Here is a 22211-nt window from a genome sequence, read left to right as displayed (position 1 = left end):
TCATCCTATGACCTTAGTCCTGGGAGTGGCTTGCCATTCCACTGGTTTCTGGTAATAGAAACTGATAAGGAACAGAGGATTTATGAAAAACAGCAGGTAGGAATCTTCCTGTTAACTATTCCCTGACATGTTCCTATTTCATTTTTTAATTTAAATTTATCTATTGAATTTCACTGTGAAATTTAATTTCCCTTTTACAACTCTGTCCCATCTTCCCAATAGTTCTCTAACTTTGGGGTTAAATTAATATTCAGTAGTTTATATTATAATTGGAATGTAAATATTGATCCTAGCTGAGTGGCTTGGTGTACAATGGACATATTCTTTCTATATGATTTTTTTTCCTTTGAGTAAATAATTGCTTTATCTAATTCATTTGGGTAATTTTCTCTCTTATACTCTTTGAACTGTAAAACTTTCCCTCACAGTAGTCAAACACATCATGTCTTTTATTTATTTATTTCTTGGAAATATTACCTTTCTACTTTAAATGGAATGGTTCCTTTCTTGGTAGGCTTCAGAAATGTTTTCCTATGACTGCTATTCATTATCATTCAGGGAATTCTCTTTTCCTTTTTTTTTTTTTTAATGTTGGATCCCCTAATTTTCTGCATTCTGTGCTCATTTTTTCTTGGTTTATTATTTTTATTTTGGCTTTTTAAAAGACCTTGCTTGTATTGTGTTGTTTTTATTCTATCCACACTCGATTGATACCTTAGCCACATGGAGAATTTTAGGTTGGCAAGGTTTTCCCTTAGAATTTGGAAGGCCTTTTGTCATCTTCCAGCATTTGGAATTGCTGTTAAGATATTTAGTGTCATCTCAGTCCCGTGTATGCTTTGCTTTTTTTCTTTTTCCCTCCTTTTCTTTGTTTCCTTTTTTCCTTTTCCTTTTTTTCTTCTTTCTTCCCTCCCTCCCTCCTTTCCTTTCTACCTATATGCCTTAAGTAGATTCCTTAATCTCGCTGTACTTCTGTTTTCTTATCTTAAAATAGGGATTTTTTTTTTTTTATATATACCCCATAGAGTAAAGCTTTTATGTAAGTACCTGGGACATAGTAAACACTCAATAAATATTAACCATTATAAATTTTTTTTGAAGTTGCTTTCTGCTTTCTGCATTTTCTGTTTCTTCTCCCCTCCTTTTTTTGTGGTTTGTTTTGGCTCTGTATGTTTGAGGCTATTCTCAAATATCTCTTGATCTCTGCTAACAATTTATATATAAGAGTGAGGCACTAAAAAGCTGATGGGGGATTTTTGACATGTGGGCTTCATTGTAGACTGATTGCACAGTTAGCTACTATTTTTTTGGCCATTACCTTAAATGGCCACCTACCCATCAGTATTTGCAGGTGCCCGAGGAGCCTGGTGGGCTACAATCCATGGGGTCGCAAAGAGTCGGACACGACTGAGCGACTTCTGTGTGTGTGTGTCTATGGAGAGATAGTCTATAAGGACTAAATTTGGCTGCCAGTGTTTGGGAGCTTAGAGAGAGAGGGACACTGTGGGTCTCTACCTTCAGTGTACATACTTTCCCTTCACTTTATTTTCATTGTTTCTCGCCACTCAGGGCCATCTGCTTTGCTTGGATTCTGAGTGGAGTCTCTGGTTTAGTTCTTCCGGAGGATGAACCTGTGAATTTTGCCAGATTGGGGATGGGCTGGCTGGCTGATGACTTTGATGCAGTTCTCCTGTTTTTACTGCTTTATCTCACCTCTGCCTTCTGTGGTACTTGGCCTCCAGTTTTGGAGTCTTCCTAGTTTCTGTGATGCAAATGTATTGCTTTTCTCCTCTTTGTGCTCTTAGGTTTCAGCTTCCTCTGCCCTGCTAAGTCTGCTTTTCGTCTTACAAAAACGGGTTGACATCTCTGGTCTGCTTTGGTCTCCTCTTCCATTCTTCGTGTTTTTCTGAGTTTGTATGCTTTCTGATTCTTCACTGTTATTTCACTGGAGTTTTTTGAAAGGTTGAAGAGATAAATATAGAAGTTCAATCCTTCATATTTAACTGATTATCGATGATCTAGTGTTACTTTTTCCTTTGAGTTTTTTTCAGAAATAAAAAAATATACCAACACTCTACCCCTTCAATGAATTTTTTTGTGTGTTATGAATTTAATTAATTCATTCAATATGTTGAAACTACATCAAGCTTATTAAATTTCAGGGTCTCAGCAGTTAGGTGCTGGGTATTGTGTGTGTGTGTGTGTGTTAAAAAATTCCTACTATGTCATGTGTTCAGACACTCAGTAAATTTATATTCAAAGAATTAATACATTTAATAGCCGTGGTTTTATTTAATTTATTCATTCTAAAGTCTTAGTTTTCACTTTGTAATAAACTTACCTGACCATTTTGTCAATTGGGATTGCTCAGCAAATGAGTAAACCCTATACTAGGTCTTTCTGAAATTGAAAATATTATGGTATTTAATGTGTCACTGTCATCAAAAGGTGATTGATCACTTGCAGGATTTGTGGACACTGTAATACTATGCAGCCTGTTTTAATAATATTTAGCCTAATCTCTCTCAGATGATGTCAGCCTCTTTTGCTTAGATGTCTTTTATGCACTGATTGCCATTGCAATAGACCCATGCTGTCCAATAGAACTTTCTGTAATGATGGAAATGTTCTGTTATTTATACTGTTCAATAAGTGTGATAGCCACTAGCCACATGTAGCTGTTGAGCACATGAAATGGCTAGTACAATTGGGGATCTGAAATAAACTTTTCAACTTTAGTCAATTTAAATTTATGTTAAATAGCCACAGGTGACTAGTGGCTTCCATATTAGACAGCACAGTTATAAGTCATTGTTCTTATAGGATGTGCTAACTTTTTGATTTAAGTTATTTTATGTTGTCAGTCACTTGAATTAGTTTGGAATAATGTTTCCAACAGAGGAATAGGAGTTGACTGAGTTATCCTGACTTTCCTTATTATTATTGGAACTACATTTTTCTTTGGATTTACATAAGAATAAAAATATGCAGATTGCTATTTCAGAATTTAAAATAAAATGTGTTTTAGGTTGGTGTGTCATGCTTGTTTTATTTGGAGTATTTGAGGTGAGATAAGAGATTGAAAATGCAAGTGAAAGGTGAAAGTACTGTTTTGAAACCTCAGAGATTTTTCTCCTAGCCTGCAAGAGAAAGGAGAAATACTGCTGAATCAAAGTCTGGTTTGGATTTAGAGTTTTTATATTCTTAAAGACAGTCATGGTAATGTTTTGTTTTGCATTTTTAATGTTTAGATGAAAATACTGTGTTTATGACCTCAGATGTCTTTGTGATTAATTCAGATTAATTCAGAAAATTTCTTTTGAATCAGGGATGAAGAATAATCGCAGTGAATGCTATAACATTAATCTTTGGCTAAGTAGAATTTTGGCATCAGTTGAGGTCTGTGGTAAGTTAATATTGTTAAATTGGTCAAAATTAAGTCAGTTATTTTTTAGTAAAGCAGTAAAAATTTCATAAGACTGAAAACATGGCTTTGATTGTAGAGCATTACAGTTTTGCTTAACCTTTTTCTGGTGAAACAGAACTTTTTGGAATAATGATTAGTATAGTTACCAATATAATACATGGAGGTTAGCAAAATATACTGTATTTGCTATTTTATATAGTATTATGACTGTGGCTTCCCTTGTGGATCAGCTGGTAAAGAATTTGCCTGCAATGCAGGAGACCTGGGTTCAATACCTGGGTTGGGGAGATCCCTTGGAGAAGGGAAAGTCTACCCACTCCAGTATTCTGGCCTAGAGAACTCCATGGGCTGTATAGTCCATGGGGTTGCAAGAAGTCGTACACGACTGAGCGACTCTCACTTTCATGACCTAAGTAACAACTGAATATTTATTATAATCGTCAAGAAGATACTTCAAGCAGTTCTTTCCAGTTCTTTTTGTTCTTCTGAAGCCTAAAACTCCTCCAGGTCCTTCATTCTCAGACAGATTCTCCTCCCATTTCACAGAATGTGGCACTCCCTCATTTTCCCATCCTCACTTATCAGCTTATAGTCATCATCGCTGATTCTGACCACCCCTTGCAAGTACAGTGAAAAAGTGTCCTGTTTCCTGGAGGCGCAAAAAAGATGTTTCCACCTATGCTCTTAATTCACTACGTTTTATCTTCTGTTACTTGTATATCAGTTATTACCTGGTTCTTGTCATTTCAGCCTATTTCCACTGTTTTTTCCTGCTATATATGGTTTAATGAGCTCAACTTTTTTGTATCATTGGGTACAGATACATATGTAATGAAGAGAGTTGATCCTTCTTAATTCCTTTCTCCCTTTTTTTCTCAGTCTTCTCAAAAGATCTCTTTATACTTATTTTAATTCTTTCCTTAGCAGTCTGTGTTTTAACAAGCCTTCCGCATGATTGTGATGCACACTGAAGCGTGAGAACCACTGCCTGCAGTCCATACTTGTGAATTAACCAAGAAACTCACTATTATTGTTATAAATTGGGAGCATAGGTTATAGTTTTTAGAGGACTGTTAATGTATACTTATACAGACAGAGAGAGTCTATGGTTGGATGAGTTGTTCTTTAAACCTGGAAGCAGTTAATTGTTGGTCAATTAGGTAGGATTAAGTTTGGCTGTTAGTTTTGGAAAGCCCAAAATAGCAGTGGCTTAAAAAAGAGGATTCTTTCTTTCTTTCTCTTTCTCTCTTTCTTTTTTAATACAAGTAATCCAGGTTTGGTGACTGCATGATTTTCAAAGACTTAAGCTTCTTTACTCTTATTGTTGCTCTACCACCTTCAACACAGCTTCTGGTGTGATTCAGTTTGGCTACTGTGGCTGATCAGCCTTTTCACATTCTAGTCAGCATGAAGGAAAAAGAGGAGTGGTCATATCTCTTCTTTTTAAAGACACTTCACAGGCAGTTGCCCAGACTTTAAGCTCCATAAGCCAGAATTTAGACACTGGTCACACCCAGTTGTAAGGAAGCTTTGGAAATAAAGTTGTTATTTCAGGCAGCCTTGTGTGAAAATATAATTAATGATTTAAAAAATTGTATAGCATTATGTGGTTTGCATTTACCATAAATGATTTACCAATTCCCTGTTAGACAGTTAAGTTGCTTATAAAATTTTTGTTGCTATTTTTGTTGTTCAGTTGCTCCATCATGTCCTACTCCTTGCGACCCCATGTACTGCAGCACGCCAGGCTTTCCTGTCCTTCACTGTCTCCTGGAGTTTGCTCAGACTCATGTCCATTGAGTCGATGATGCCATCTAACCATCTCATCCTCTGCCGCTCCCTTTTCCTCCTGCCCTCAATCTTTCCCAACATCAGGGTCTTTTCCAGTGAGTTGGCTCTTCGCATTAGGTGACGAAAGTATTGGAGCTTCAGTTTCAGCATCAGTCCTTCCAATGAGTATTCAGGGTTGATTGCCCTTAGGATTGACTAGTTTGATCTCCTTGCAGTCTAAGGGACTCGCAAGAGTCTTCTCCAGAACCACAGTTCAAAGGCATCAATTCTTTGGTGCTCAGCCTTCTTTATGATCCAGCTCTCATATCCGTATGTGACTACTGGAAAAACCATAGCTTTGACTCTATGGAGCTTTGTCTGCAAAGTCACATCTCTGCTTTTTAATACACTGTCTAGGTTTGTCATAACTTTTCTTCCAAGGAGCAAGCATCTTTTAAATTCATGGCTGCAGTCACTATCCACAGGGATTTTGGAGCCCAAGAAAATAAAGTCCCTTATAAAATTTTTGTTGCTATAAACAAAGTAAAAATAAACAATTCTCTGTCTTTAAAAAGTCAATTAGTGAGCATAAAAGCTACATGTTAAGATATTGAGTATTATTGGAGAGAACTTTGAAGTAGTAAAAAAATAAGTTTGAGAGTTTCTGCCTAAGACGAAGATAAGAATCCTAAGAGAGTAGTGGAATTAAGTAATAACTTACAAAGTTTGGACTTTTAGTCATCTGTTGTAGAAAATTAAAGAAATACACAGTATTGCTGACTTACCTAAACTAATGCAGTAAAATGTGGATAACTTACATTTGAGTATATAAATGCGTTAAGCTTCATACATTTATTTGAGTCTGAGTCATATGTATTGATCTTTTAGTATTGAAATGACATTTTATTTTTGTTTTAGAGTACAAATCTTTCACTTTAAATTGATTTATTCTTTTCCTTTTCCTGAGCTTTACTTAAGTTTAGAAAAGAAATAAAACGTTGTGTTCTAATATGCATATACTTTCATTAGACTTTCATTAGATTTCTTTTGATTGACAGGCCTTTTTGCAAATGTGTAATCTGCCTATCAAAGTGGTCTGCAGGGCAAATGCAGAATATATGTCTCCATCTGGTAAGTGTTTTTTTTTTTTCCTCCTCTGTTAATACTCTGCATTGATAAAATTGCAGTGATAGTCCAATTTGTACCTAGATTTTTAAAAAAAAATGCCTACATTATCCTGTAGTTTGTTAAGTGTATAATAGCATTGTGGCTAAGAAAAACAATATACATATTTCAATTAGAAATACTTTATTGCTAAAAAAAAGTGCTAACCATTGTCTGAGCCTTTCATGAGTCAAAACCTTTTTGCTGGTGGAGGATCTTTCCTCCGTGTTGATGGCTGCTAACTGATCAGGGTGGTGGTTGCTAAAGGCTGGGTTAGCTGTGTCCATTTCTCAAAGTAAGGCAACACTGAAGTTTGCCTCATTGATTGACTTCCTTTCACAAACCATTTCTCTGTAGCATGTAGTGCTGTTTGATAGCATTTTACCCCACAGTAGAGCTTCTTTCAGAGCTGGAGTCAGTCTTCTCAAATCCTGGTGCTCCTTTATAAACTAAGTTTATGTAGTATTCTCACTCCTTTATTGTCATTTCAACAGTCTTCACAACATCTTCACTAAAGAGTATATTCCATTTCAAGAAACTGCTTTCTTTGCTCATCTATAAGCAGCAGCTCTTCATCCTTTAAAGTTTTATAACAGAACAATAATAAAAATGTTTGAATTATTGTGAAAACTACTAAAATGTGATACAGAGACATAAAGTAAGCAAATGCTGTTGGGAAAATGGCACCAGTGTACTTAGTGCAGGGTTGCTGCTGTAAAACTGCTCAGTATTTGCAAAGCGCAATGAAAGTGCAGTAAGATGAGGTACATAGAAACTCTTCCAAGAACTCCAGACTGGATATTGGAAATGCGAAATACACTTTGCTCTCAAAATGTACCCCCCCAAAATACTCTTCAGTCTGGACATTCATTCACAAGTATTTTTCATTCTGTAATCATATTATCTCAGAGGACCTGCACTATTTCTAGCAGTATAGTAGTTGTAAAGATTTTATCCCAAGTTAAAAAAAGAGTGTGATCTAATGCTTGTGCAGATAAGATTTTTTTTTCTCTTTTGCAAGATTTATAAAGCAGTAGAAAAAAAGAATGCAGAATTCAGTGTTTTTATATTGGTAAATGGAAATGTCTTCTAAATTCATTTGCTGAGTTGTATTCCAAAAGGCCTGTGTTTCCTTTGTAATGTTATCCTATGGATGCAGATGAAGCTTTTGTTGGTGCAGTGCACCTCATCCATTACCCTCAGTCTGTCTGAGCCGGAGAGGAGTGAATCTATTGAAAAGGACCATGAAGAAGCTCGCTGTTAGTGTGAACTCTATTTGAACTAGGTCTGACAGAGTTTCATCCTCTAGCATTTGAGGTAGACTTTATTACTATTTGGAGATTGTCATCTCTGATAATTTCACCAGTTATTAGTATTTATAAAATTAAAATATTACTCTTTAATGTGATATTTACTCAGAGAAGTCAGTTTTTCTTTAAATTAAATTATTTATTTTAATTGGAGGCTAATTACTTTACAATATTGTAGTGGTTTTTGCCATACATTGACATGAATCAGCCATGGGTATACATGTGTTCCCCATCCTGAACCCCCCTCCCACCTCCCTCCCCATCCCATCCCTCTGGGTCATCCCAGTGCACCAGCCCTGAGCATCCTGTCTCAAGCATCAAACCTGGACTAGTGATCTATTTCACATATGGTAATATACATGTTTCAATGCTATTCTCTCAAATCATCCTACCCTTGCCTTCTCCCACAGAGTCCAAAATACTATTCTTTACATCTGTCTCTCTTGCTGTCTCGCATATAGGGTCATCGTTACCATCTTTCTAAATTCTACCTATATGCGTTAATATACTGTATTGGTGTTTTTCTTTCTGACTTACTTCACTCTGTATAATAGGCTCCAGTTTCATCCACCTCATTAGAACTGATTCAAATGCATTCTTTTTAATAGCTGAGTAATATTCCGTTGTGTATATGTACCACAGCTTTCTTATCCATTCGTCTGCCAATGGACATCTAGGTTGCTTCCATGTCCTGGCTATTGTAAACAGTGGAGAAGCCAGTTTTTATAAGCATACTATTTATTCTTTTTTTCCCACATGTGTTGGGAGCAAACTTTGTGTTATAATTCATAAGTTAGCATACCTTCAAAGATTGTTATTCACTTAATTCCTGATATTTTTTGAGTCAGATACATTCATTAATGCACCATTATGTGCTTAAACAATTGACCTCAATGGTTGTCTGAGATATGAAAGTAGTACATGTAAAAAAAAAAAGTCTTTATAAATATTGTTTACATTACAGGTTGATTTATTGTAATCTGAAGGGAAGGCCTAGTTAAAGTTTTAAAAATCTATCAGTCATGAAACAATGTCCAGGCTTAGTTCATATAATTTGAATAATTAGTATTTACTGCTGCATAGTGATTTGTTAGTGTTAGCTCTGAAAAGGGAGTATTATGTTATTATATGCAAGTGAGAGCTCTAGAAATGAATCTTGTTTCTTTCTTTTATTTTAAAATTAGTAATTAATGTTAGAAAATTTTTAGAATTTAATATACATGCTTAACTGTAATTTTAAAAAGTCATAATGTTACAAAACTCTGTATTAATAAGACATAACAAGTTTTGTGTTGATTTCCTTTTTAGCACAAACTTTAATTTACTGGTCATGTTCTCACATTGTTTTTCCCCTTCCACAGGTAAAGTACCTTTTATTCATGTAGGAAATCAAGTAGTATCAGAACTTGGTCCAATAGTCCAATTCGTTAAAGCCAAGGTAATAAAAAAGATATTAAATGGATTTGATCCCAGTTACTCTTAAATAGGTCATTCATCATCTTTAGAGTGTTGTAGCATTTACATTGATTTTAACCTAGTTTTATAAAATGATGATAATAAACTACTGGAGAAATATTTCTAAAGTGTAAGTTGTTTTTTTTTTTTCCTTTTATAATGTAAATCAATGGCAAAAGAGGCTGTTTGATCTTTACAAAATGAGAGATAATTTTCTCACTCATGTTTATGAGAAATTTTGGTCACAAATGAAAACAATTAGGTTGTTGTAAAATATCAGGTTAACTTTTGAGAAGGGAGTTATAGAATGTTTACAAGTTGAATGTACTCCTTTACCCGTTATTCAGTGTAGATTTTAATAGTTATCAAAGAACAACCTCTATTAACATTTTGGGGGACATCCATCTAGAATTTTTTTTGCATATGTAGAAAAATATAGGTAATACTATTAGTATTATTTTGAAATCTGCCTTTTAAGATCATCATTATGTTTAGAAATTCTTCCATGTTAATGACTATAGATATGTATTATCCTTTTAAATTGTTGTATAGTATTCTTTTGTATTCAGTTCAGTTCAGTCCCTCGGTCGTGTCTGACTCTTTGCAACCCCATGGACTGTAGCACGCCAGGCTTCCCTGTCCATCACCAACTCCCAGAGTCTACTCAAACCTATGTCCATTGAGTCGGTGATGCCATCCAACCATCTCATCCTCTGTCGTCCCCTTTTTCTTCTGCCTTCAATCTTTCCCAACATCAGGTTCTTTTCCAGTGAGTCAGTTCTTCGCATCAGGTGGCCAAAGTATTGGAGTTTCAGCTTCAGCATCAGTCTTTCCAATGACTATTTAGGACTGATTTCCTTTAGGATGGACTGGTTGGATCTCCTTCCCGTCCAAGGAACTCTGAAGAGTCTTCTCCAACACCACAATTCAAAAGCATCTTTTGTATTAGAATTTTTTTACTTAATTCTTTATTGATGGACATTTAAATTGTTTGTGGCTCAGACGGTAAAGTGTCTGCCTGCAGTGCAGGAGACCAGGGTTTGATCCCTGGGTTGGGAAGATCCCCTGGAGAAGGCAATGGCAACCCACTCCAGTACTCCTGCCTGGACAATTCCATGGACTGAGGAGCCTGGTAGGCTACAGTCCATGGCATCGCAAAGAGTCGGACACGACTGAGCGACATCAGTTTTCAGTTTAAGTTGTTGGCAACTTTTTGCTGTTATTGAGTGCCAAGATAAGTATTCTTTTATATACACCTTTGTACACTTGTTAAATTATCTCCTTAGCATAAATTCCTAAGAGTGATATTACAGTGTTACAGGGTATACATTTTAAAAATTTTATAACATCATCAGATTGAACTAAAGTTTATACTATTTTATAAGTCTACTCATTACTGTAGTATATTAGAATTTAAAAATTAGTGTCTATTTCCCTATCCTTTACTAATAACACTTAAAAAAAATCTTTGACTACTTTATAAGTAACACATGTCAATCTTTTAGAATTTATTTTATTACTAAGGTTTAGTGTCTTAAAAAAACAGTTTACTGACCATCCTTGTTTTCTTTTTTGGTGAAATAATAAATTTTACCTCTTGAATGATACATTTTTATAATGACAAGTAAATACTTCTTATTAATATTTTGTAGTCATAGCAAAGTATTATTTTTTCATAATTTTCACATAAAATAATCATGTTTTAGGGGCATTTTGAAAACTAATCCTTTGGACATCTGCAGTAAAACATTGATGTTTATTACTTGGTAGTAAGATAACTGAAAGTTTTTGTATGTTTAATATGATGCTCTTTAAAATTTTTTTAAATTCCCTTTAGGGCCATTCTCTTAGTGATGGGCTGGATGAAGTCCAGAAAGCAGAAATGAAAGCCTACATGGAATTAGTCAACAATATGCTGTTGACTGCAGAGGTATAACAAGATAATAGGCCTTGAAAATATGCTTTTTCTCTCATAAAAGACTATCTTTCTTATGGCTTATTTTAAAGTTACTGAAATAAAAGAAAATAGTCAAGTAAACTCTAGGGCTAGTATGGTTACCCAGATTATTTGGTCATTATGTTTGAATAAGTTGCCTGTTTTTTCATTTCTAGTTTTTTCTTTTTGTAAACAGGAGTGATCATTTTATTTTGGTCTTGTGAAGTTTTCTTAAATAATATCCATAAAATACTCTAATGGCATTTAGAGATATATTTTATGAATAAAAAATATTTTTTAGGTACTATCATTAAGCTTAATAATTCTATGTAGAACATTAGCCAAGGCGGGGGGGAAATGCTCACATATATGACTTCTATGATATTGGTTTATAAAAATTACTCTGGCAAGAAATAACTTACTTTATCCATTTTCTCTTTGATAGTCTAAAGTTTTGGTGACTTTTTTTTTTTTCCTAGCTGTATCTTCAGTGGTGTGATGATGCTACTGTAGGAGAGGTGAGTGGTTCTGCAGCATTTATCTTAATTAAAATTTAATGAAAAAACACTTTTGCTCAGAATCATAAGTCCCTGCTCATAAATGAAACATTGTGGTTTGTACCATTAGTGATATAGTTTTTCACTTAACTTTAATTTTGCTTGCACATACATTTTAGGGAAGCTATGTGTTGTTTGATATAACTGGTTGCAAAGTACATAAAAGTTTATATATTTTTAAAGGGAATCGTTTAAAATTTTAATTTTAAGATTGCAAGCTATGTTTTTGTTTCTCTGAAAATATATTTCCTTTAGAAATCTATTTGTGAAAATATTTTTAGGACCGCAATTTTAACATAATCTTTTTGCTTTAGATCACTCATGCTAGGTATGGATCTCCTTACCCTTGGCCTCTGAATCATATTTTGGCCTATCAGAAACAATGGGAAGTCAAACGTAAGATGAAAGCTATTGGATGGGGTAACAAGACTCTGGACCAGGTCAGTTCAGGTTGAAGCTGATAAAACCCTCAACTTTAATGCATAAAGAAAAAGAATTTTTTAAGTTCATAATCCTTAAAAAAAATCCCAACATAATAAAATTAACAAAACATTTGTTCTTATTTTCTCTGACAGGAAGTAGTGTATTGTTTTGTAAAAATCACACATGCTTATTGTAAGACAAATTATGTAATACAGAAGACTTCAAAAAGGGAGTAAAAATTGCTTTGGATCCTACCACCTAGAAATTGCCACTGTTAACTATGTGAAGAACATTCTTCTAGATGTCTCTTAATAACATTTTTAAAAAGTGGAATCATATTATACTTGCCACTCTCTAACCTAATTTTTTTTCCATTCAACAATACACTGTGGGCATTTTTTATGCCAGTAAATATAGATCTGCAGCATCAGGGCTTTAAAAAAAACAAAACCCTGTTAAATGCAGTGCTTAAAATGCCCACTTTTCTTTGGTCTTAAATTTACTGAAGTAGAAAAATTATAAAAATATGAGTTTGAGTATCATTAAGCTTATTAATGTCTCTCTTTCAAGGATCCCCCTAGTCCTAGCAAGCCAACCATTGATTTGTGCCACTGGCCATGAGGAGGATTGGGTAATTGAAAGGAACAGAGGAAATAAAACGTTTCCACTAGTGGAAAACAACTCAAATGCTTCTTATTCATGGTAGATGAGTAGTGTCATCTTTATGAAGCAGATTTTTTAATATATGTGAAATCATTTGATTATACGGATTCAGGAAAACTTTTATAGGGAGTAGAGTATTGAGATAAAAACTTTCTTGATCATAATCCTTACGAAAGGAAATTTGTTCTCAAATTTTCCTATTTCTTATATAGAAAGTATTACTTATGCTCTCTATGTGGTCTCTTTACCTAAATTTATTATAAGCTATGTTACAAATGAAGTTTTAGACACATTTTATTGCTTGCTAATTTAAATATTTTTCTTTGGGGTCTGTTGCTTGTGTTAGGTCTTAGAAGATGTAGACCAGTGCTGTCAAGCTCTTTCTCAAAGACTGGGAACACAGCCATATTTCTTCAATAAACAGTAAGGATTTTATTCTTTTTAGTTAGTTTCTTTTCTATATTGTTATTTTATCATATATGTAATATCATTTTGTCATAGAGAATTGTTTTATCAAGAAATATTTATGAAAACAGTTACATTAAAATTTATTTTTGCATTCATTAAACATTTAATTTCTTGAGTATCAGGCACAGAACTAGCTTCTGGGAGACTAAGATTTTTTAAATGTGGTGCTAGCCGTTAAGAATTTTCTCCTGAAAGCAGACGTGTAAACCTGTCATTATAGAATGGTATAGAGGTTCTACTAGAAACACATCAAGGTGCTTTGTATGGAACTATGATATCTTAAAATTCTGAGCTTGCAAAGTACTATTAAAACATGAAGTGTAGCCATTGTCTGTATAGGATAATTCCCCGAGGACTAGAAAAGTGAATAAAACTAAACAGTAAAAAATATTGTTGGATGGACAAACATTATTAGAAACTTCTCTTTTTAAAATTTAATGAAAATATTTGTAAAGCATAGAAATGATTGTGAAGGATATAGATTTAAAATATGTATGTATATATGTGAATTGAGTATTTCATGTTTCATTAAGATAGAATTTCTTGTAATTTGGAAAATAATATCTAATGTTGGCAAAGAATGAATTTTTCCTTTTTTTTTAAAAGTTACTATTTTACTATATCAGAATCAGTTATCCTGTGATCTAGTTTAAGATGGGTTTCAATAAGCATTTTAACCTCAGTGGTTTGCTTGGAATCGAATCTTTTTTTAGCTTTAATAAAAATCCCTTGACTTTTAGATTGATAATTTTTAAAAAGATTTATTTGCTATTATTTATTATATCTTTATAGGCATTCATCTGTAGCTATATCAAACATCTTTTGGTAGAGATATTAATATTTGTAGCAAAAATGACAATGATGATAGCTTGGAAATATTTAAGTTATATTAATGTATATGCTATACAATTGATATTCAAATAAAATTGGAGTCTGTTGATCTTTGAAGCAGAAAATGTCATAGTGTTCAAACCGTGAAATCCTGGTAGGTGAAGCTTCTATATGTTCTTATTTCTAGTGATGTTTGCTATACTGATTCTAGTTGTTTAGTCTCTAATACAAAAGAAATGTATCAAAATGTTACTATTATGTAGTTCCTTTTCTCTCTGATACAGGAATTCATAGGAGCTGAAAAGCTCAAAAAGGGTGTATTTTATTAATCCAGCTTGAACATCTGGAAGTTCACAGTTTGTGTAATGTTGAATCCTGGCCTGGAGAATTTTGAGCGTTACTTTACTAGGGTGTAATTATTTTTAAACTTGTAATTGAAAATTCAAAGTTTAGAATAGGTGTAAAAATAAGATTTGTAACTGAGAAACTGTGTAACTGGTATTAAGATTTAGGTTTTTGAAATAATTTTATCTTATATGAGACTTAAACATTTTTATTTTTGAAGTATAGAATTGGTTTAATTTAATTTTACACAATTGTTTAATAATATTAAAATTTATTTCCCTGTGAATCCTTTGCTTACCCTCTAAAATTAGAATCAGCTTTTCTTCTAGCTTACGTACTGGACATGTTGAGAGGCCTCATGAAAGAAACTCAGTCACTCTTGAGAAGAAAGAGAAAGAGAGTTGAGGGAGATCTTGTGAGAATTTGGTGTTGCTGTTTAGTGCTAGATTGTATCTGACTCTTTTGCGACCCCATGGACTGTAGCCCATCAGGCTCCTCTGGTTCATGGGATTCTCCAGGCAGGAATATTGGAGTGGGTTGCCATTTCCTTCTCCAGGGGATCTTCCTGACCCAGGGATTGAACCTGCGTCTCATGCATTGCAGACGGATTCTTTACCATGGAGCTACCAGGGAAGCCCTGCAGCAAGAATAGTAATTGGGAAAAGGAGACAAAGAAGCTCAATGGTGGAAAGGAAAAAGGAAAGTGAATTTGAAAACAAATTAGAAATAATACAAAGTAGATACTCATGATTGTTGGCCTTTTTATCCTTCATGATACATAGTGTTGCTGTGTGCTTAGTCTCTCAGTCGTGTCCGACTCTTTGGACCCCATGGACTGTAGCCCGGCAGGCCCCTTTGTCCATGGCGATTCTCCAGGCAAGAAAACTGGAATGGGTTGCCATGCCCTTCTCCAGGAGATCCTCCCAACCCAGAGATTGAACCCTGCAATGCAGGGGTCTCCTGCATTGCAGGCAGATTCTTTACCATCTGAGCCACCAGGGAAATTCATATTTCTAAAATGAAAGTCAAAATCTGTGCTATCTGTTGTATACACACAACCTTGCTGATGTGATACCTGTTAAGACACTTATACAAAGACTGAGTCATTTGTTCCCTTTCACCTGGTGAGTGGATTTGAAATAAAAACCTAAAAGTTTTCTTAAAGTGATATTTTCCTTTTACTTTTTAATAAAGAGGAAGAAGAAGTAGAAAAAAAGTAGTTTTTAGAAATGTAATCAGGATAGTAAGAGTTACACTGCTGTAAAGCATTTAGGAGCTCCTTGCAGGTCTAAGTGTTTTCCAAATAAAATGTTAGAGGAAGCTCAGTAGATGTTGGTTAAAACTAGATTAAATTGAATGATAAATTGAAAAAGAGTTAGATTTGAAAAAGAAAAAAATACGTCTGTTAACCATTAAGTAAATGGTAAAATTTGAAAATTATACCTTCATATACAGATTGGAAATGCAAAAATTATACTTGGGAACCTTAAGAAAAATTTCAGGGGGAAGTAGGATTTCATTGAGGTTTTTTAAATTAAGAAATCACCAGCTAAGAAAATTAAGGAGAAATTGCTCAAAAATACCCACAGGCAAAATACCCAAAGGCAAAATATAGCAAAGTTAATGGCAAGAAGCTTGATTTACAAATTTGAGTGATAGTCCTAAAGATCAGTGATTGATATAAAGAAAGGATATGTAAATTATTTCTGTTAGTATGAAGAAATGACAAATTAATAGTATAACAGGAAAGAAAAATAAGGAAATACCCAGACAAAATTAATGTTTTTAGAAAGAAAAATTAGAGAACACTCAGACAAAATTAATGTTTTCGAAACTAGACTATGAAAGGTATCAGAAAGAAAGAAATGTGGAACCATAACAATTGAAGAAAATGAAAAGGATGAGTGCAAAATTTTTTAATGGGAAAGGTTAGGAAAACATTCATATTTTATGCTACTGTTTTTATTTTGATATGCAAATGAAAGACTAGTAGGTAACTGATGCTCATTAGTGGAACCTATTGATAGCAATTTTATAATATATGTAAATCAAGCTATCATGCTGTAAACTTTAAACTTATACAGTGATGTATGTTAATTATTTTTCAGTAAAACTGGAAAAAAAAGAATAGTGGATAACCAACAGAAAAGTAGAAAGAATGATAATGCAAGATGAGAAGGCAACATTATGAAAGATGTTAAAGGTCTTAGGAGGGGGGTTGCTATTTATATCCAAATTATAATCCACAAACTACTTAGTGGGCAGAAGGGTAGTAATGTTATGTTTTCTCTCGATATTATATAGAAAAGGTAATTAAAGCTGGAGGTACATGAAATCTTGGCTTGATTACATGATTCAATAGAAATACTGGATCTCTCATAGGAGTTGCAAACATTTTTCTGAGTTTATTGCTTTTTTTTAAAAGTCAAGTTTGTGGTATAATTTACAAAAAGTAGAATTGGCACTTTTATGTGTATATAGTTTTGTGAGTTATAGCAGTGCTCTATGGTTGTGTCCCACTACCACAGTGTACTCTGTTTATTTTTTAACAATATCAATATTTCAATAGTCATAAAAAGGAAAGAGAAATAGAAACAATAGAGAAGAGTAACAGCACATACACAGTGTACTCTTTAAAAAGAGTATTGTGGGAATTGATAACATATGTCGAGTCAGCTAATGTAAGTAGTTGCTGAAGGATTGCAAAAAATATGCATTGGAAGTTATGTGTGTGTTTTGATTTAGTGTAGTGTATCCTACTTCCTGTTAGATGTTCTAAAAGTGATTGGTCATGAAGTTGCTGTCTTTAGGAAACATCAGATCAATTTTTATATGCTTGTTACCTGTATATAATTCAGCACCTTTTGAGTTATATAGATTACATTTGCAACAGATGACATTTTGACCACTTCAGGGATACTACTAGACCACTCTGGTTTAAACATACTTCATACCCAAGCTCATTCAGAGCCTTCATTTATTGATAAAAGATGCCCTACTACTAGAAGTTGCATCACAGAATATATTCATCTCTTTTAGGCTCTAGTACAAGAAACAGAGGGTAGTTAATCCTAAGATTAGAAAACTAAATCCTAAATTGGTAAGATACACATTTTAAGAAATATGTTTAGGCATCTGGAAGGATTGGTGTTCGTATTACTTCTCATAGAGTGCCTCAGCTCTACATTTATCTACCTTCTGCATCTTTGGTTTTTTTCAGGTGTTCATTTGTTATTAATTCTTAATCTGTGATGTTAGATCATAGTGCTATTAAGTCCCAGCACACTTGTGATTTTTTTAAAACTATCTAGTTGACTACCTTCTTAAACATGGCCATAAATTGCACATTTGACTTTGATTAATAGTTCATGAATGTGTCAAAAGAGGGAAGGCTTTGGAAGAATGTGAATAACTACTATTGAAAAATTAAACATCCTATACAGCTTTGGATGCTTTCTTTTTTGTTTCGTTATTGATTCAGCATATAACCATTCAGTTCCTTAGATTTCCTTACTAAAAACTGGGGTTATAAAGATATATGCTTTGTTACTTTTAGAGAACTTAGAGTATAAGAGGGAAACATTAAGTAAATAGTTATAATGTGGTATGAAAAGTACTTCACCTTTTTATTGATTCATTAAACACATACTTATTGAGAACTTACTTTGGGCCAGGCGTTGTTCTAGATAATGGGGACATAACAGGAAACAAGTAGACAGTGTCCTGGTGGAAGGAGACAGATGATTAAAAACAAATACGAGAAAGTTTTAAGTGCCATATAGAGAATTAAAATAGGATAACATCACAGTAAGTGACTATATGCCCACTTTAGTTTGCATGGTCAGGGGAGACTTTCAGATGTGACATTTAAGCTGTATTCTGAAAAACAAGGAGGAGCCAGTTGGGTCAAGTCCCTAAAATTGGCTAGTTTATGTTCAGATGGAAGAAGCAAAGCCATTTATGGTTGTGTGTTGAAAATGGTAGGAGGTACGGCTGAAGAGGTAAGCCAGAGCCAGATCATCTGAGACTTGTATGCTTTGGGTAAAGAGTTTGCATGTTAGTGTAAGTAGAGTGGAAATTCATTGGAATGTTTTATGCTTGGCGTGGTATGAGCTGGTGATATTTTTTAAAAAGTAGCAGAGCAGTTAAGTAGAAGCAGGGAGATACAGTAGGAAGGTAGTACAGTGGTCTTGGTGAGATGATGGTGGCTCAGAGGAGGAGATAATAATAGATAAGTGGTGGTATTCAGGATGTATTTTGGTGGTTATGTCTCACCCGGCTTGCTAATAGATGTGAGAGGATAAGAGAAAACTCAAGCAGAGCTCACATTTTTGGCTTGAACAGGTGGTGCATATAGGTGCATATAGACTTTTATTTTGAGAAGATGAGGAGACAAGCTGATTTGAGGTCCTTATTGAACATTCATGTGGAGATATTTGAACGTATTATTCTGGACTTCAGGGGACAGACTCAGGCTGGAGATAAATATTTAGGAATTAGTGACATGAAGACATATAAAGCCATGCAACTACAAGAGGTCGTTCATGAGTGGCGATCAAGGCTACATAGCTAGTAAGTTAGTGGCAGAATTAGGATTTGACAGAACCCCATTGCTGGGAGAAATATCAGTAACCTCAGATATGCAGATGACATAACCCTTATGGCAGAAAACGAAGAACTAAAGAGGCTTTTGATGAAAGTGAAAGAGGAGAGTGAAGAAGTTGGCTTAAAACTCAGCATTCAGAAAACTAAGATCATGGCATCTGGTCCCATCATTTCATGGTAATTAGATGGGAAAACAGTGGAGACAGTGACAGACTTTATTTTGGGGGGCTCCAAAATCACTGCAGATGGTGAACTGCAGCCATGATATTAAAAGACACTTGCTCCTTGGAAGAAAAGTTATGACCAACCTAGACAGCATATTAAAAAGCAGAGATATTACTTTGCCAGCAAAGGTCCGTCTAGTCAAAGCTACGGTTTTTTCAGTAGTCATGTATGGATGTGAGAGTTAGACTAGAAAGAAAGCTGAGCACTGAAAAATTGATGCTTTTGAACTGTGGTGTTGGAGAAGACTCTTGAGAGTCCCTTGGACTGCAAGGAGATCCAACCAGTCCATCCTAAAGAAGATCAGTCCTGAATATTCACTGGAAGACTGATGCTGAAGCTGAAACTCCAATACTTTGGTCACCTGATGTGAAGAATTGACTCATTTGAAAAGATCCTAATGCTGGGAAAGATGGAAAAGACCAAAGGTGGGAGGAGAATGAGATGACAGAGGATGAGATGGTTGGTTGGGATCACCAACTCAATGGACATGAGTTTGAGTAAACTCCGGGAGTTGGTGATGGACAGGGAGGGCCAGTGTGCTGCAGTCCATTGGGTCGCAAAGAAGTCAGACATGACTGAGCGACTGAACTGAACTAAAAAGGTCTGTTTTGCCAAACCAGGTTACTGCAACATATTTTTACATTTCAGGTGGATTAACATGTTTTCTCTATAATTTAGGACTACCACTGTAGGATTGACAGCAATAATTACTGATGGCATATAATGATGTATTTTCTCCTTTTAGTAATATTGTGCTGTGCTTAGTCACTCAGTCGTGTTTGACTCTGTGCAACCCCATGGACTGTAGCCCTCCAGGCTCCTCTGTCCATGGGGATTCTCCAGGCAAGGATACTGGAGTGGGTTGCCATGCCCTCCTCCAGGGAATCTTCCTGACCCAGGGATTGAACCCATGTCTTCCCCATTGCAGGCAGATTCTTTACCGTCTGAGCCACCAGGGAAGCCCAGTATTGTGCTAATGCAGTATAATGAGAGGGTTCGAGGTGCTGACCCTCTGCTACAGTTGAAAGTCCATGTATAACTTTAGAGTCAGGCCTTTGTGTCTGTGGCTCCACATCCACAAACTGATTCAACCAACCATGGATTGTGTAGTAATGTAGTATCTATTTATTGAAAAAAAAAACTTGGCATATAAGTGGGCCTTAACAACAATTCCAGCCAGTGTTGTTCACAGGTCTACTGTAATTGTTTTCATATAATGTAAATTTGTGATATCCCATATATAGACCATTGGTAGCAAGGTAGATAAATTTCATCTTTTTGTTAGGAATATTTAATTAAAGGGGGGGGGAAACCCTAGAAAAATTTTTGTTGAAGCCATTCTTGTATATCCTTCAGAAAGCTAAATTTATTTTAAAAAGGGTAAGTAAACTTGCTTTCTTACTTTTTTATATCTTTAGCATCTGTCACAGTTACTAGCTCATTGGAGAACTGTTGTATGTTTAGTAAATAACTTAATAAAATGAATGTGATTATTTACACTAGTATTATTTTAACACATTTAAATGATACTACTATTTAAGAAGGGCTTCCCTGATAGCTCAGTTGGTAAAGAATCTGCCTGCAGTGCGGGAGACCCCAGTTTGATTCCTGGGTCAGGAAGATCCACTGGAGAAGGGATAGGCTACCCACTCCATTATTCTTGGGTTTCCCTGTGGCTCAGCTGTGGGACCCCCTGCAGTGTGGGAGACCTGGATTTGATCCCTGGGTTGGGAAGATCCCCTCGAGAAGGAAAAGGCCACCCACTCCAGTATTCTGGCCTAGAGAATTCCATGGATTGTGTAGTCTATGGAGTTGTAAAGAGTTGAACATGACTGAGCGACTTTGGGCTTCTCTGGTGGCTCAGACGGTAAAGAATCTTCCCACAATATGGGAGACCTGGGTTAAATCGATGGGTTGGGAAGATCTCCTGGAGAAGGGAATGGCAACCCACTCCAGTGTTCTTGCCTGGAGAATTTCATGGACAGAGGAGTCTGGTGGGCTACAGTGCATGGGATCGCAAAGAGTTGGACACAACTGAGTGACTAACACACGCACACACACAGTATTTAAGAAAGCAAGTCACATAACTAGCAAATCATGGTTCAAAAGTTTTCATAATTTTTAACAGAAACTCTAGTAAAATAGAATAAATTCTATCAGGTTGGGGTAGGATTTATTTTTTAAGTTAGTTTTTTCTTTTAAATATAATAAAGTGTTTTTTAAAAAAATAGTGTATATTCTGCCTTGTAAGTTAAACGCTGTTCATGTTGCTCTCATTTCTGCTTTTGTCTTAGGCCTACTGAACTAGACGCGCTGGTGTTCGGCCATCTGTATACCATTCTTACTACACAAATGACCAATGATGAACTTTCTGAGAAGGTGAAAAACTACAGCAACCTCCTTGCTTTCTGTAGAAGAATTGAACAACACTATTTTGGCAAAGGCAGCTCATCTATCAGATTGTCTTAGAGTTATTTGTTAATTTAGTTATTATTAAAAAATTTAAACTTTTGAAATATGTGTTTCTTGAATGATGTAATAGATAATAGTATCAGAATTCAAAGCCCCAAATACTGCTTTTCAAAACCTCAGAACAAATTATATAATGTATCATATACCTGTACTTTATACTGTTCCTTGTGTATACATTAAAATAATTTTAAATGATTTCATTTGATATGTTGTACCCCATATCTTTGAAATTTTTGTGTTTTTGGCACATGTATGCATATAAAAATAAAGCTCAAACAACTATATGGCTGGTGTATTTATTAATACTTTCCATCTTTCTAAAAGCTGCTCTTTGAGCTTTATACGTGTAATAAGCAGTGTCTTTTCTAAGGCAGTAATTTGTGTTCCATACTCCCAAGATTACTAGATACATGATGAACCTGGTCATGGGAAATACGTTCTTAACAGTGTACTTAGAAAATGCAAATGATTACAAAGCATTTAAATCCTGCAACAGATTTAAGAGCATTTTTCTTACCTCAACTTTATTGAACTTAAAAACATTTTATCAGAGCAGCTAT

The 22211-nt window shown here is 34.8% G+C and overlaps 1 protein-coding gene across 8 annotated transcripts in view; it reads left to right on the top strand.

Moving 5' to 3' along the window:
• MTX2 (metaxin 2) overlaps positions 1-21935 on the top strand; it is a 75537-nt gene extending 53602 nt beyond the window's left edge. For 3 of the 8 annotated variants that reach the window (XM_059876710.1, XM_059876705.1, NM_001101240.1), the window contains 7 exons: positions 6256-6328; positions 9033-9109; positions 10964-11056; positions 11542-11580; positions 11934-12059; positions 13052-13128; positions 21474-21935. In XM_059876710.1, the coding sequence (XP_059732693.1) occupies positions 6268-6328; positions 9033-9109; positions 10964-11056; positions 11542-11580; positions 11934-12059; positions 13052-13128; positions 21474-21648 (648 nt within the window). In that variant the 5' untranslated portion in view covers positions 6256-6267 and the 3' untranslated portion in view covers positions 21649-21935. Of the gene's footprint in view, positions 1-3325; positions 3407-6237; positions 6329-9032; positions 9110-10963; positions 11057-11541; positions 11581-11933; positions 12060-13051; positions 13129-14952 lie in introns of those variants that run through there. The other 5 variants (XM_024977911.2, XM_059876692.1, XM_059876707.1 and 2 more) reach the window with 4 other exon arrangements.
• Positions 21936-22211: the final 276 nt, after the last annotated feature.

Source organism: Bos taurus, chromosome 2, assembly GCF_002263795.3.
Source record: "Bos taurus isolate L1 Dominette 01449 registration number 42190680 breed Hereford chromosome 2, ARS-UCD2.0, whole genome shotgun sequence".
NCBI lineage: Eukaryota > Metazoa > Chordata > Mammalia > Artiodactyla > Bovidae > Bos > Bos taurus.
The sequence above is the reverse complement of the archived record's forward strand: the minus strand, read 5'-3'. Positions and strand labels throughout refer to the sequence as shown.